Here is a 17266-nt window from a genome sequence, read left to right as displayed (position 1 = left end):
TGTGTAATGACAGACATTGTGTGTAATGACAGACATTGTGTGTAATGACAGATATTGTGTATAATGACAGATATTGTGTGTAATGACAGACATTGTGTGTAATGAAGGATATTGTGTGTAATGACAGACATTGTGTGTAATGAAGGATATTGTGTGTAATGACAGATATTGTGTGTAATGACAGACATTGTGTATAATGACAGATATTGTGTGTAATGACAGACATTGTGTGTAATGAAGGATATTGTGTGTAATGACAGACATTGTGTGTAATGAAGGATATTGTGTGTAATGACAGATATTGTGTGTAATGACAGACATTGTGTATAATGACAGATATTGTGTGTAATGACAGATATTGTGTGTAATGACAGATATTGTGTATAATGACAGATATTGTGTGTAATGACAGACATTGTGTGTAATGACAGACATTGTGTATAATGACAGATATTGTGTGTAATGACAGATATTGTGTGTAATGACAGACATTGTGTGTAATGACAGATATTGTGTATAATGACAGATATTGTGTGTAATGACAGATATTGTGTGTAATGAAGGATATTGTGTGTAATGACAGACATTGTGTGTAATGACATATATTGTGTGTAATGACATATATTGTGTGTAATGACAGACATTGTGTGTAATGACAGATATTGTGTGTAATGACAGACATTGTGTGTAATGACATATATTGTGTGTAATGACATATATTGTGTGTAATGACAGACATTGTGTGTAATGACAGACATTGTGTGTAATGACAGATATTGTGTATAATGACAGACATTGTGTGTAATGACATACATTGTGTGTAATGACAGACATTGTGTGTAATGACAGATATTGTGTGTAATGACAGATATTGTGTGTAATGACAGACATTGTGTGTAATGAAGGATATTGTGTGTAATGACAGATATTGTGTGTAATGACAGATATTGTGTGTAATGACAGACATTGTGTGTAATGACAGACATTGTGTGTAATGAAGGATATTGTGTGTAATGACAGATATTGTGTGTAATGACAGACATTGTGTGTAATGACAGATATTGTGTGTAATGACAGATATTGTGTGTAATGACAGATATTGTGTGTAATGACAGATATTAAATGTAATGAAGGATATTGTGTGTAATGACAGATATTGTGTGTAATGAAGGATATTGTGTGTAATGACAGATATTGTGTGTAATGACAGACATTGTGTGTAATGACAGACATTGTGTGGAATGACAGACATTATGTGTAATGACAGATATTGTGTGGAATGACAGACATTGTGTATAATGACAGACATTGTGTGTAATGACAGATATTGTGTGTAATGACAGACATTGTGTGTAATGACAGATATTGTGTATAATGACAGATATTGTGTGTAATGACAGACATTGTGTGTAATGACAGACATTGTGTGTAATGACAGACATTGTGTGTAATGACAGACATTGTGTGTAATGACAGACATTGTGTGTAATGACAGACATTGTGTATAATGACAGATATTGTGTGTAATGACAGATATTGTGTGTAATGACAGACATTGTGTGTAATGACAGATATTGTGTATAATGACAGACATTGTGTGTAATGACAGACATTGTGTGTAATGACAGACATTGTGTGTAATGACAGATATTGTGTGTAATGACAGATATTGTGTGTAATGACAGACATTGTGTGTAATGAAGGATATTGTGTGTAATGACAGATATTGTGTGTAATGACAGACATTGTGTGTAATGACAGACATTGTGTGTAATGAAGGATATTGTGTGTAATGACAGATATTGTGTGTAATGACAGACATTGTGTGTAATGACAGATATTGTGTGTAATGACAGATATTGTGTGTAATGACAGATATTGTGTGTAATGACAGATATTAAATGTAATGAAGGATATTGTGTGTAATGACAGATATTGTGTGTAATGAAGGATATTGTGTGTAATGACAGATATTGTGTGTAATGACAGACATTGTGTGTAATGACAGACATTGTGTGGAATGACAGACATTATGTGTAATGACAGATATTGTGTGGAATGACAGACATTGTGTATAATGACAGACATTGTGTGTAATGACAGACATTGTGTGTAATGACAGACATTGTGTGTAATGACAGACATTGTGTGGAATGACAGACATTATGTGTAATGACAGATATTGTGTGTAATGACAGATATTGTGTATAATGACAGACATTGTGTGTAATGAAGGATATTGTGTGTAATGAAGGATATTGTGTGTAATGACAGATATTGTGTGTAATGACAGACATTGTGTGTAATGACAGACATTGTGTGTAATGACAGACATTGTGTGTAATGACAGATATTGTGTGTAATGACAGACATTGTGTGTAATGACAGATATTGTGTATAATGACAGACATTGTGTGTAATGACAGACATTGTGTGTAATGACAGACATTGTGTGTAATGACAGATATTGTGTGTAATGACAGATATTGTGTGTAATGACAGACATTGTGTGTAATGAAGGATATTGTGTGTAATGACAGATATTGTGTGTAATGACAGACATTGTGTGTAATGACATATATTGTGTGTAATGACAGACATTGTGTGTAATGACAGACATTGTGTGTAATGACAGATATTGTGTGTAATGACAGATATTGTATAAACGTGTTGATTGCTATTACATGCTAATGAATCTTTTTCAGTCTTTGAAACAAGGTAGCACTCAAGAAGTTATGGGGCTGGGCTGGTTGGCCTGGGCTGCAGAGGGAGGGGCAACAGGGCCCTATTTGATGGACTTCTTTGCAGACATAGGGGGAGTCCAACAGATTGCCTGCTCAGAGAGGTGTTGTCTGATCTTATCCAAGGCTGGCAGGGTGTACATGTTGTACTACACAAGCTTATCACCAGTAAGTGCACATGTACTAAAGAATTCTATGTCCACTGTGAAATTATTTCCTTGCTAAGAAAGCTGAGTGCTAAAATTCACTTTCACTGGCACCACCAATTAAGTATGTCAGAGTCACAAAGTACGATTTAAATGTGACACCAGTCAGTGGTTGCCCCTTGCACTATACATATTTCACATACAGCTGTGTAAACTAAGTTATTGAAATAAAGTGCCTTGCTCCTAGGCAGCATCAGCCAACATTATTCAGCTTCAATGCCTGTGTAAATCTACAGGATTAAGATTTTTAAGTGATTTGTTCTTTTTAGACACTGCAGCAGTTAAATGGTTTTGGCGACAGAGAGGTTATCAAGATTGCTGCCCACCCAGACGGCAAGCACTACATGGGTCTTACCAGTGATGGGGAGGTGTTCTCTTGGGGAAATGGGGACGGAGGAAAACTGGGGCATGGGGACTACATGTAGGTGTAATGTACATGTTAACGATCAACAGGTGTAATGTACACATTAACAATCAACAGGTGTAATGTACACATTAACAATCAACAGGTGTAATGTACACATTAACAATCAACAGGTGTAATGTACACATTAACAATCAACAGGTGTAATGTACACATTAACAATCAACAGGTGTAATGTACACATTAACAATCAACAGGTGTAATGTACACATTAACAATCAACAGGGAAGAGCTCAGCTTGGTCTTTATTCCGTTTATTAGAATGAAACTATAATAATTTTCAAGTCTGATAAGCTGATGGTACAGGTATATACAGCTCTGTTTGAAAGACAAGAATTGAAGTTTTTCTTTACTTTGCATGCTCGGATCATTGGATAATGGAGACTGCAATGTCTTTGACTATACATCATGGAAGTTGGTTTATAGATGATAAAAAGTTCAGTTATAAACTTGTTGAATGATTGATAGAAAAGAATTCAATAAAAGGGGTTAATATATATAATGTTAAGTTATTGACCACAGAACTGAGGATTTTTCTTGACTTTCAGAAATCGCGAGGAGCCTGTCCTTATAACAGGTCTTATAGGAAAGGAAGTGACCAAGATTTGTTGTGGGAGTTCATACAGTATGGCTCTGACAGCTAATGGAGAAGTGTACTCCTGGGGGAAGGGAAATTTTGGTCGCTTGGGTCATGGAAGCAGTGAGGATCAAACGGCCCCCATTCTCCTCAAATTCTTTAAGGGCCATCGCATCATGGATATTGCATGTGGAAGTGGAGATGCTCAGACTCTTGCTGTTACTGATACAGGTTTCATTTTAATTATTTTTATTTCTGTCTCTTTCTGATCTAAATTTTAGTGTTAATAGTCCTATGTGACTAACTTTAAACTCTTCTGCATGTTACTGCACAATTTAATGAAAGAATATGGAAGTTTGATCAGTGAAATTATCAATAAGTTTACTGTGTGAATTGATTAAAGTATTAATTTATACCTTTGTGTCTTTTTCAAAATTTCTGAAGGTGCTGTTTATTCCTGGGGAGATGGTGACTATGGAAAGCTAGGTAGAGGAGGAAATGATGGCTGTAAGACTCCCAAAGTCATTGAGAAGCTGATGGGTCAGGACGTGGTTCGGGTCTTCTGTGGCGCTCAATTCAGCCTGGCTCTAACAAAGTCGGGGGCCGTATACTCCTGGTGAGTCCACTTCTGAACCAAGATCAGTCGGTAATGGCGCTTGTTGAAATGATATCAAAATATAGATTTTAAAACCTTTTATGGTACTATTTTATTTTCAGGGGTAAGGGAGATAACTACAGACTAGGTCATGGAACAGAAGATCATGTAAGACACCCTAAACAGATTGAGGCACTGTCTTCTAAAAAGGTTAAGGACATTGTCATTGGATCTCTTCACTGTATGGCTGTTACAGAGGATGGAGAGCTGTATGGGTGGGGTCGTAATGAACAGGGACAGCTAGGAAGCCTCTCCATCAGCAACTTCACAGAGCCCACTCTTACTTCAGGAATGGATGGCAAGAATATCGTTGGGGTTGGATGTGGCCCAAATCAGGTAAAGAGAAGGTGCCCCCCCCCCCTTCTCCCAAATATTACATGTATAGATGAAAAATCAAGAAATTATGAAATGTGTTATAAACTGTAGAACTGTTAGAAAGGATTATGTATATTGATACTAAAATCAGGTGTAAAAATACTTTCATATTTTACAAGTACAGTATTAAGTTGTTGCAAAATGCAACTCTCTACATTTCTGTAAAAGCCTAGATAATTTTCAAATCCCACAATGCTGTCTCTGTTGTTCTAGAAGGATTCTGCATATTGTTTCTTCTAAACATTTTCTTATTTTCCTTCCATGACACTAACAGTACATGTTTGACACATATATTAATTACAAACAAAATTTTCTATATGGTGGTTTTATAATGAACTTCAGACATTTGCCTGGACCAGTGGGGGTCAATGGATGGTGGGGAGCCGAGTACCATTTATTGTAGACGTGTGTAAAAGTACTTTTGAGCAGCTGGATGAACTGTTGGCTGAGGTCTGTGTGGATATGGATGGACATTGCGATTGGCCACCTCCACAGGACAAAGAATGTCTAGCTGTGGCTGGACTGAACCTCCTTAATTTGCAGGTAAACAGGAAGGAAGTTTGAGAGATGTGCTAGAGCAGAACCCTTAATATATTGTGGTTGGGTATTGAAAAGTGTGTTTTAATATGATGCATATTGCAATACAGAGTAATGATATGCAATAAATATTGCTGATGCAGATTTTGCTAATATTTTTAACAATATCTAAGAGAAATTTAACAAACATCACCTTTTTTGTTTTGTATTTATACAGTGTATCCATTTCTCTCTCTCTCTCTCTCTCTCTCTCTCTCTCTCTCTCTCTCTCTCTTTCTTTCTCTCTCTCTCTCTGTGTGTGCACAGTGATACATGGTGGTCCTCTCTGTATCAATAACAGAATTGCAAAAAGATATTGATTATCAATATACCATAATATGTTGTGTATTGTTGTCATATGTATTAAGCACAATAACAAAATCCAAAATTCACCAAAATAGATAAACTTTAAATTAATTTTTTTTTATCATATTAAAATGAAATTATGATGACGAAAATTACAACGAAAGTTGTGTACTTACTTCACATTTATGTACATGTACTTATTTTGATATTTATTCATTTTGTAATGAAATATTAAGATAATCAGATATGTTATCTTTGTTAATATATATAAATTGTCAGGAAACTTTAGATTTATAGGTGTTTCAATACGATAGTAGGCATTAATACTGACAATAATCCAGCATTGTATGATTATTGCATGAGTGTATAATAAGGTCTCCTTTTAGGCCTTGATATCATTGCAATATCAAATGCTTATCGGATAGACTTGAAAATTGTACAATGCTTCATTGCCATTTGCAGATGTGCATATTGTCGGGATGGGAGGATCCAATTATTTTCCTAAAAGTTATAGTGGATCTAAGAGGGGTGGAGGATGTAAAATAGCTTGTGAACACTTCTCCTATATAGCTTATTGGATAGATTTGAAACTTTGTAAAATGCTTCATTGCCATTTGTAGATGTGCATATTGTTGGGACAGGAGGATCCAATTATTTTCCTAAAAGTTATAGTGGATCTAAGAGGGGTGGAGGATGTTAAAATAGATTGTGAATGCCTCTTCTGTAGGGCATATTCGATAGACTTCAATGCCATTTGCAAATTTGGATATTGTAGGGACGGGAGGGTCCTATTGTTATCCTTAAAGTTGTAGTGGATCTGAGGGGTGGAGGGTGTAAAATAGTTTGTGAACTCTTCTCCTATATGGCTTAATGGAGTTCATAATGTCTATGTTCCTGCCCATGCTTTCTCCTCCATACCATGCAGTATATTAAGGGAAGGAGGTTTCATTTGGAGCACTTCCAATTTGGGAAGCTGGGGAGACATCTTTATTTCTCTGATAAAAACAATCTCTTGTTGACTTCAAATAAGCTTCTTTATTGATTGTTGTTGAGGAATAAATAACAAAATCCAAGGAGAGATGAAATTCAAGTTATTTCTGATTTATTTTATTTGCTGCCTGTAAACATACTTACCGACTTTTCCATGTTGCCTTTGTTCAGGGATTATACTACTGATCGACTTATAAAAATTAGTTACGATCATTTAATAGCTGGAAAATACATGACACAATGAATTCCTGTCTTTTTTTTTGTTTAGCAACCTTAATCGTTTGGAAGGGGCAAACCTCTTTAATCATTAGTTAAAACTTTGGGAAATATGGCATGGGTTAAAAACTCTTTGGTATATTAAATTGTTTTTTTTTATGTTTTCCACTATCTGTAATTAAAGAACCTGCTTGATTTCAGACAGTTGGTTTCATTTGTGAAATGTAGGATGATAATAATGAAAGAAATTGTGAAAAACCAATTGTAAATAAATTCATCAATGCAGAAATGTCTTTATTATTGTTGAACAATTATTTCAGTTTCATGCAACCATCTGTCAGTCAGAAAGCACAGAGCACTTGGGTCTTGGCCCTGGTACTCAACTTGTAACCAGTCTAAAGCAGAGAGTAGTTTCCCTTGCCAGTAACCAAGGTGTCATCAATACAGTCCAGTTTGCTGCCCAGAATGCCTTACAGAGTGGATGGTCCATCTTGCTGCCTACTGCCGAGGAAAGGGCCAGAACTCTGTCAACTCTTCTGTCTAATGAAGGTAGAATTCTTGTATTATGCCCCCACAAATGAAGTTGAGGGGTGGGGAGTTTATTGGAAGTAGCAGGCCCCTCATGATTTTGTCCAGACATGTTCTGACAGACACTAGCATGTGGATTTTTCTGTAAAAATGTACTCTCTTTATTCACCATATAAAGATCTACACCTGGTATTTTCAGCATGATTGAACAGTTTTTCTTCATTTTACAGGTGTTCTTTCAACTTTATGGACTTGGTCATTTTGTCTTAGATTTTGTTAAGATATGTTCTCTTACAGAGACTTCTGCATAAGTTTAGGAGAGGGCATAATGAAATGTCTGTCTGTTGATGTGGAATTATTGTGTCTGTTAGTCTATCTGTGGACATAATTTAGTGTGGACATTATTTGGATTTCTCTGAAAATTTGTACACTCTTTATTGCATCATGATTTTATATATATATATATATATATATATATATATATATATATATAATCAAAGGCAAATGCAACAGAAAATTCTTATAGAGATTTTATTTCAGGAATTTCTCCTTTATAGATCACACATGTGTTAAGACGTGCTGTATTTAGGATTATTTTTACAGCAGTTTAGTAAAGCATGGTAAAAGCAAGCACACTTATAACATTACCACTAATAACAGAAGTAGAAATAAGAAACAACTTAATAGATAAATAGATATAATGAATTACACTTACGTTATTTATTATGAAGTTAAATAGATGTCCCTGACACTTTAAACTTGTTGTACTGTATTGGTATTAACAAAGACAGACTGATGGACAAGCTTTTGTATAGATATTTAAAACAAAGACAGACTGTGATGGACAAGCTTTTGTATAGATATTTAAAACAAAGACAGATTGTGATGGACAAGCTTTTGTATAGATATTTAAAACAAAGACAGATTGTGATGGACAAGCTTTTGTATAGATATTTAAAACAAAGACAGATTGTGATGGACAAGCTTTTGTATAGATATTTAAAACAAAGACAGATTGTGATTAACAAGCTTTTGTATAGATATTTAAAACAAAGACAGATTGTGATGGACAAGCTTTTAAAGAGACAGTTACTGGAGAATTTGATAAGGGAGCTAAAAGCATTGTCTGTATGAAAGTGCAGAAGTGTTTTAATTTTGACAGTGGTGGGTCATGATAGCAGTGTTATGAGTCCTGATTAGAGATTTACGACTGTTTTAATTTTGACAGTGGTGGATCATGATAGCAGTGTTATGAGTCCTGTACAGAGATTTATGACTGTTTTAATTTTGACAGTGGTGGGTCATGATAGCAGTGTTATGAGTCCTGTACAGAGATTTATGACTGTTTTAATTTTGACAGTGGTGGGTCATGATAGCAGTGTTATGAGTCCTGGACAGAGATTTATGACTGTTTTAATTTTGACAGTGGTGGGACATGATAGCAGTGTTATGAGTCCTGATTAGAGATTTATGACTGTTTTAATTTTGACAGTGGTGGGTCATGATAGCAGTATTATGAGTCCTGATTAGAGATTTATGACTGTTTTAATTTTGACAGTGGTGGGACATGATAGCAGTGTTATGAGTCCTGGACAGAGGTTTATGACTGACCTCCTCGTCAGTAGCCTAATGGCAGATGGAGGTTTGGAGTCTGCACTGGAAGCTGCCATTAAAAATGACATCACAGAGATTGAGGGCAAAAAGGTGAGTCGCTCATTTGACATCACTCAGCACGGCTGAGATCAGCATTGTTATTGGCTTTATGTATGACTGTTTGATAATGGTAAATGCCAGCAAGATTAATTTTTATGTCCATGCAAGTCAGGTCAGGGCATATTTTTTTTACCCATGTCTGTCTCACATAGGGTATATGATTTGTCTAACTAACTCCTACAGTCTTAAGCTAGAACTTTAATATTTTGCAAGGTGTAAGTACATATATTCAGGTTGTGATTTTCATTTAGAATTTTTCATAATTGACAGGTGATTGAACATCGTAATGTCTTTTATGATGTTCTGCATTCAGGGTGCATGGTTCATCTACTCTCTTCTTCCAATTTTCATGGTATTACTTTAATATCATAAAGTAATACATGTGCTAGCATTCTCACCCCCCCCCCCCCCCCCCCCTCCTCTTAACTTTGAAATGATAAGTTTTGAAAAACAATGAAATATAAACTGTACTACATATTGGGATACAGGGGCATTAAATGCAAACATATTTTCCAGAAACAACCATATTCAGTTTTACTTCAGTATCACTGTTTACTAAGTTTGTAATGTTTCAGCACTCCATTCAAGCCCAGGGGGACATGATCTTTGTCTTGTTCATCTTGCATTAATCTTAGTCCAAAATCAGGGTAAAGGACTGTATATGATAAGGGCCATTTTTGGCCCCCTTTTGGAAATGTATATATTTACCATGGTAAGTGTTTAGGTACTCCAATTACTAAAAACATGTAAACCTAAATTATGAGTGTGATAGAGGCATTGTGTTACTGATTATCATTGGTTGTTTTTGGCCCCCCCCCCCCCCCCCCCCAAATCATGTCAGTACTTGTATTTGAATTGTATGCTCTAAGAATGATTTTGTGATACCTAGCTTTCATTTTAAAACTTTGGGCTTGCTATTGTATAATGATTATTATTTGTATGGAATGTTTCAGGAAACAGAGGAAACCCACGAATTGTTGACTTGTGAGAAAACAGGGGACATTGAGGCAGGGCCACTTGATCCCAGTGATAGTGATGAGAATGGGGCAACCATTCCTCTCCTTCAGCTCATACAACAACTTTTAAGGTACAGCATGACTGTAATATGTTAGTAAACATTATCTCCCACTGACAGTGGAAAAGAATTCAAATGGTTTCTAAGATTTTTGGCTTATCTGAACTGAATATACAAGTATAATGTAATGTATAATATCAGTGAAAGTCCTATACATCGGACAAACTGTGTGACTGTATACATGTTTCTGGAACATTTCAAATAATACATTGCTTGAATTTTAATTTTGGATTTTGCCATTTCAGGAGTTCTGTGTCTCTCTTCATACATTGAGATAATTTTGGATGTTGATATATGGGGTTAATTTTGACATTACAGGAATTCTGCTTCCTACTCATTGTCTCACTTGGAGGACATTTCTAAGGACCACTTCCTGCAGACAGAAGAGCGGGACTCATGTGACACCTCCCCCTCACTGGACCTTCTCTTGCAGGTGCAGAGACTGCTGGTGTCTAGGATCTTTCCCCTGGATGGGGAGGGACCAGTTCTGACCACGGGGACAGAGAAAGGTAAGACAGCAGCCAAACAGAGGGGGGTGGGGAGGGGGGGGGGGGTGGTGGTGGTGGTGGTGGTGGTGGTGGTGGTGTTGTGTTACTAGTTAAGAATTTCTGTTTGGCTATAGTGAGCTGCCCAAAGGTAGAGCGATGTTTTTGATATTTGAAATAATGGAAATGTCAAAACAAGGACAATTCTGTCAATAAGACTTTTGCATGTGTGCTTCACATTATTTGTCCCCAAACAGCATTGACCACTAATCCAATACAACATATTTAAAAAAAACAAGGTTTGCCTCTATTTTCACAACAGGTTGTTGTGCCAAGTTTCATTCCAAACCTTGCAACCTTTAAGCTCTGAAAGATTAAATGTAGACATATCAGATAAACAGAATGCTAGAGAACGTATGTATCTAGCTGTGCTTGCCCTAATGGTAGCATTGTCAATACGTTATCTCATTTTCAAAATAAGGGAAAATGAGAGGAAGTAGAAATAAGTTATCTTGCTTCAATACTTGTCAAATTTTGCACCAAGATCATGGAAGATAGTCAAAGATCATGGAGTATAGTTAAAGATCATGGAGGATAGATACTAAAATAGTGTACACTCAGTAAGAGACATTTCCAAAAAATTTAGTTATGTTTCACATTACTTGAATTTGGCGTCATAAAGAGATTATTTCAGAAACATATTTCAGAAATGCAGCTGTACAATTCTAAATATCACAATAGATTGAGTAACATTTTGATAAGTAAGGAAATGACTGTATTTGAAACATAATCTGATTTAGGCAATGCTATAGTGATGTTCATTTTTCAAAACTAACTTTTTTTCAAATGAAATTGAAAAATTGAACCTGTCATAAATGTTGAAATACTGGAGCATGTGTTTCCAGCTGTACATTTTGAAATACTTTAATATTTCAAGAATTCTGTTGTTGAATGAACTATCTTCCATTTGCAGTATATTTGCAAAGTATTACAAATAAATTAAGGAAATGGCAATGCAGAAAACTTTGTTTTGACTTGAACATGTTTTTATGACAGAGTTGCAGTTCCTGGGAGCGGGGTCGCTGCTGAGGAAGTACATCCTGTTGCTATGTAACCATGCCTCTATGATTCTTCCTCAGGCCACCAGTCTGGCCTGTATCAGCAGCAGACACTTCTCTGTTGTATCCAGAGTTCTCACAAAAGATGTCACAGGTAGGCTCAAGAAAGAGGGTCAAGTTAGCTAAGGTCTGTAGTTTATAGAAATATGTTGGTATCAGTATATGTAAACAACATTTGATATAGTAGTCAAATTTGAATTGAGTGGTCAGAAAAGGCCAGTGGCGTAAACAAGTAACAAGATTTCAACATGGTGAAACCAATACAAAATTAACAAGTTAAAAACATGACTTTCTACGGTGTATGTTAGTTTACATGGTACAAGCCGCTGATTATTGTTTATTTGTATTGATCAATCGATTTCAATGAAAGTGTTGCTGTAATGCAATGCATACTACATCTATTTCAAATGCTGAAATGTATGGCAAACTGTATACGCATCAGTACAACGCATGTGATAATTTTTTGTAAAATCACCTGTTGTTAAGTTTCCTGTTGCTAGAGACTATCACCCTGGCTTTTACTTACACAGAAAACATTGGGTGTTTTTTTCCAAATGTTTCAAGGCCAATCAGATTTGAATATTTTACATGAAAGTAGAGCAGTAGTCAGTTTAAAAGTCAAATTCAGTGATTCCGATTTCATTAAATTTGTGGTCCACTTTATTTACCGAGTAATCCAGTCACTGATACCAGTCCCCTCTATTTACCGAGTAATCCAGTCACTGATACCAGTTCCCTCTATTTACCGAGTAATCCAGTCACTGATACCAGTCCCCTCTATTTACCGAGTAATCCAGTCACTGATACCAGTCCCCTCTATTTACTGAGTAATCCAGTCACTGATACCAGTCCCCTCTATTTACCGAGTAATCCAGTCACTGATACCAGTCTTATTTACTGAGTAATCCAGTCACTGATACCAGTCCCCTCTATTTACCGAGTAATCCAGTCACTGATACCAGTCCCCTCTATTTACTGAGTAATCCATTCACTGATACCAGTCCCCTCTATTTACCGAGTAATCCAGTCACTGATACCAGTCCCCTCTATTTACTGAGTAATCCAGTCACTGATACCAGTCTTATTTACCGAGTAATCCAGTCACTGATACCAGTCTTATTTACTGAGTAATCCAGTCACTGATACCAGTCCCCTCTATTTACCGAGTAATCCAGTCACTGATACCAGTCCCCTCTATTTACTGAGTAATCCAGTCACTGATACCAGTCCCCTCTATTTACCGAGTAATCCAGTCACTGATACCAGTCCCCTCTATTTACTGAGTAATCCAGTCACTGATACCAGTCCCCTCTATTTACTGAGTAATCCAGTTACTGATACCAGTCCCCTCTATTTATCGAGTAATCCAGTTACTGATACCAGTCTTATTTACCGAGTAATCCAGTCACTGATACCAGTCCCCTCTATTTACCGAGTAATCCAGTCACTGATACCAGTCCCCTCTATTTACTGAGTAATCCAGTTACTGATACCAGTCCCCTCTATTTACTGAGTAATCCAGTCACTGATACCAGTCTTATTTACTGAGTAATCCAGTCACTGATACCAGTCCCCTCTATTTACCAAGTAATCCAGTCACTGATACCAGTCCCCTCTATTTACCGAGTAATCCAGTCACTGATACCAGTCTTATTTACTGAGTAATCCAGTCACTGATACCAGTCCCCTCTATTTACTGAGTAATCCAGTCACTGATACCAGTCCCCTCTATTTACCGAGTAATCCAGTCACTGATACCAGTCTTATTTACTGAGTAATCCAGTCACTGATACCAGTCCCCTCTATTTACCGAGTAATCCAGTCACTGATACCAGTCTTATTTACTGAGTAATCCAGTCACTGATACCAGTCTTTGTACACATTTGTGGTCTCCTTTATTTACTGAGTGCGGTAATCCAGTCACTGATGCATGATACCAGTCTTTATACATATTTGATCATCATGTATAAAGATTATCATAAAGTATTTTGTGTTGTGCCCTGCACACTCCCAACATATAAGGGATGAATATGTAGCTCTCTGGTATATTCTGTTTTTTCCCGTTGAAAGCTATGCACCTTGTATAGACAAACTTAAGACATGCTCCTTAGTTTCCCTTACATAACACTACTGTAAGTAAGATTCTTGTGAAACTTATCATATATAGTTTCATTCTCATTGTGTAGGGGTAAATATGCTTAGCTCAGGGCATCACTTGTTCATTTGTGCTAAATCATAACCATTACACAATCATTTCTAGGGAGATTATTTTGTGAATATGTGAAGAAATATTAGGACGTGAAAAAAGTTGTTGGGAATTAATGTTTCAGAGCAGTTTCTTGTAGTATGTACATATATATATATATATATATATATATTCCATTAATGTTGCAGGTGTTCTGCTGCCTGAGATGGTGACATCTATGGTACTGCTACAACTGAAGGCCCCAGGGGTCATCCAGTCTTCTCGGTCAGTTCCGGTGCTGGAGGAGATACTGGATATTCTGGACACCTATAACAAACTGGCACCAGGACTGGACCGTGATGACAAGGAGGATTTATCCTGGCCAGGGGTGTGGAGTAAGTATTTTAAAGTATTTTTTTTACTGTGTGTAAATTAAGATCTCGGAGTGGTCCACACTAAGAGTACAGAAAGTAAATCGTCTGGTTCCCGGGTTTGTCTGTTTTCACTTTTAAAAAACATACCACAATTTTATTGGAATTTTAATGAAAGATTTTTTAAAATTCCATTTTCTTACTATTTAGGTAAAAGTTCTATCTCCAGATTTAGGAATAGAATACCTCTCCATTTCAATACATCCAAATAAAGATTGTTTTATAATCTGCTGATATTTTACAATGTCAGATTGCATTGTGGGATAATTTTTTTTTTTTGCTATTGCTAAGTATTTTGTGATCTATGTGAATCCTTGTGTTGAAAAATATATTGGTTTTGAAAATAAAATTGTAATTTATGGTAATTATTTTTCTTCGTAGAAAAAATGAAGAAAAACTGCTTCCCTGTTGCAGCTAAAAAAAAAACTTGGCCAGAGAACCAGATAGTAAACTTAGGGAATTGTTAATAAGAATATGTTTAACATATTCAATTTTTTCCCCATGTTTTAAAGGTTACACTTTGGAAAAATACACTCAGAAGTCCAGTGAGGACATAAATATTATTCGTCAGGCTGACCTAGAGAATCACAACAAGGATGGGGGGTTATGGGTAGTGATTCATGGCAAGGTGTATGATGTACAGGAATTTAAAGCCCAGGCTCCGTGTGGCACTGAGAGACTACTGAGCTTTGCTGGTAATGATAATGAGCATGATATTGATTGGTTATAACACACCAAAATTTTTAAATATTTGTGAAGAAATTAGTTTATGTTTTGTGTATTTGTTTTCAGCCAAAGATGCGACAGATGCTTTTGAGTTGGAACATCACTCAGATGAAGCTAGAGAACTTATGAAGTCCTTCTATGTTGGACAGTATTTGGATGTAAGAATTTTCAAAAAGAATCTTACATACATTTTTAGGAGCATATAGGGATATTTTTTTCTAGAGCAGCTATTATGTATTTGTGTTTCTTGTGCAACTATTTTGTATTTGTGTTTTTTAGTAGTTGCTGCATATTAGTGTTTTTGATATGCCACTGGAAACGAAGTTCGGGGGCATATAGTTTTTGGCCTGTGTGTCTGTCTGTGGTAAAAAGCTTTAATCTTGGTCATATCTTCTACACCATAAGAGGTAAAGCTTTCATATTTATTATGTGTATTCTTTCCATTGACACCAAAATATCTGACCTGGTGACCTTAAGATTGACCTTTGGCCTACTTTAAGCAATCTGAATATAAACCATATCTTTCAAATCGTAAGAGGTACTGCTTTTATATTTAGCATGTGCATTTCTTGTGAGGAAACCTTTTTAACAATACCAGATTTGTTGACCTTGTGATATTGACATTGACCTTTGACCTAGTTTTTTTGGAAGTTTTCAAAAAACTTTAACCTTGGTCATATCTTTTTCACCAAAAGTAGACTTTTCATATTTGGTGGTCTGTGTATTCCTTGTGACAAGACCTTTCCATTGACACCAAAATCTTTGACCTGATGACCTTTACATTGACCTTTGACCTACTTTAAGAAATTTCGAATATAAGCCATCTCTTTCAATTTGTAAGAGGTACTGTTTTTATATTAAGCAGGTGCATTTTTTGTGAGAAGACCTTTTCATTGATACCAGATTTGTTGACCTTGTGACATTGACTATTGACTTACTTTTTGTCAAATGAAAATACAATGTCTTACCGTTCCACTTTGTAATCCGGGGGCATCAATGTTTCACAAACACGTTCTTGTTTAGTAGCTGTTGTGTATTTGTGTTTTTGAGTAGCTGTTGTGTGTTCTGAGGTAAATACTTTACATGTACTTATTTTGGTGAGATACAAATATGAGTGGTTTTGGGGTGAAGCAAGACTGCTATGGTTGTGCAAAAATGTGAAAATGTCTATTTATCTTTTATCAAACACAGAAAAAGTGCAAAATCACGATTATGCCAAATAGTACATCTGCTCCGACTGCACCAAATTTTAGAAATACTAAAAAAGTACACATACAGTAATTGCTAAACCATCAGAAGAGAATCATATATTGTATGAATTCAAAACTCATCCTCCATTTATCTGGTTAAGATAAATAATGTTGGTAACATGATAGTACATGTGTGCTTGATTAACTTCTAAATGTACCAAGTGGAAGCACTTGTTCTGTTTTGAAGAATCCTTGCTGATGGAATATTTCAAAATGAGTTTTGACTTTGAATTTCTGTTTTTAACAAAGCCAAAGAAGGATATTGTGCAGACGTCGGATGTTAGTACTGCATCCTCCCCTGTGATGGACACTCAGCGGACACTCGGGGTGCTGCTGGGACTCCAGGCCGCCTATCAAGCCAGGGGAACTAGCCGCTCACCCGAGGAAGAGGAGTATCATGATTGGCTGAAATCCGAGTTCTTTGCTGGGGGGCTACAGGTCTTGCAACCCAAAAATCAGTTTGAGGAAGAAAAGGGAGAGAGTAGAGGGTCTGCTTCAGGGGGAACAACTCCTGGTAAGTTGAAATTTGTGTTGCATATACATGTATATAAAAAGCATAGTACGGTATCACACACACACACACCCAGAAAAAATGAGCAAAAATTTAAATAACGGATTCAAAGATGAATGCCAATGTTGCGTACTATTTTGCAGTATTTGGTGATGATATAGACTTCAATAAGAGACTG

The 17266-nt window shown here is 36.2% G+C and overlaps 1 protein-coding gene across 1 annotated transcript in view; it reads left to right on the top strand.

Annotated features, from left to right (window-relative positions):
- LOC125667042 (E3 ubiquitin-protein ligase HERC2-like) overlaps nt 1-17266 on the top strand; it is a 76984-nt gene that overhangs the window by 14595 nt on the left and 45123 nt on the right. The window contains exons 11-25 of the mRNA XM_048900349.2: nt 2706-2909; nt 3217-3368; nt 3920-4179; nt 4393-4564; nt 4666-4939; nt 5321-5521; nt 7387-7615; nt 9153-9298; nt 10261-10394; nt 10701-10891; nt 11924-12079; nt 14380-14565; nt 15114-15296; nt 15394-15485; nt 16827-17091. Of these exons, the coding sequence (XP_048756306.2) occupies nt 2706-2909; nt 3217-3368; nt 3920-4179; nt 4393-4564; nt 4666-4939; nt 5321-5521; nt 7387-7615; nt 9153-9298; nt 10261-10394; nt 10701-10891; nt 11924-12079; nt 14380-14565; nt 15114-15296; nt 15394-15485; nt 16827-17091 (2845 nt within the window). The remainder of the gene's footprint in view (nt 1-2705; nt 2910-3216; nt 3369-3919; nt 4180-4392; nt 4565-4665; nt 4940-5320; nt 5522-7386; nt 7616-9152; nt 9299-10260; nt 10395-10700; nt 10892-11923; nt 12080-14379; nt 14566-15113; nt 15297-15393; nt 15486-16826; nt 17092-17266) is intronic.

The sequence above is a fragment of the Ostrea edulis genome, chromosome 2, assembly GCF_947568905.1.
Source record: "Ostrea edulis chromosome 2, xbOstEdul1.1, whole genome shotgun sequence".
Classification (NCBI taxonomy): Eukaryota; Metazoa; Mollusca; class Bivalvia; order Ostreida; family Ostreidae; genus Ostrea; species Ostrea edulis.
Note: the sequence above shows the minus strand (reverse complement) of the source record. Positions and strands in the feature narration are given on the sequence as shown.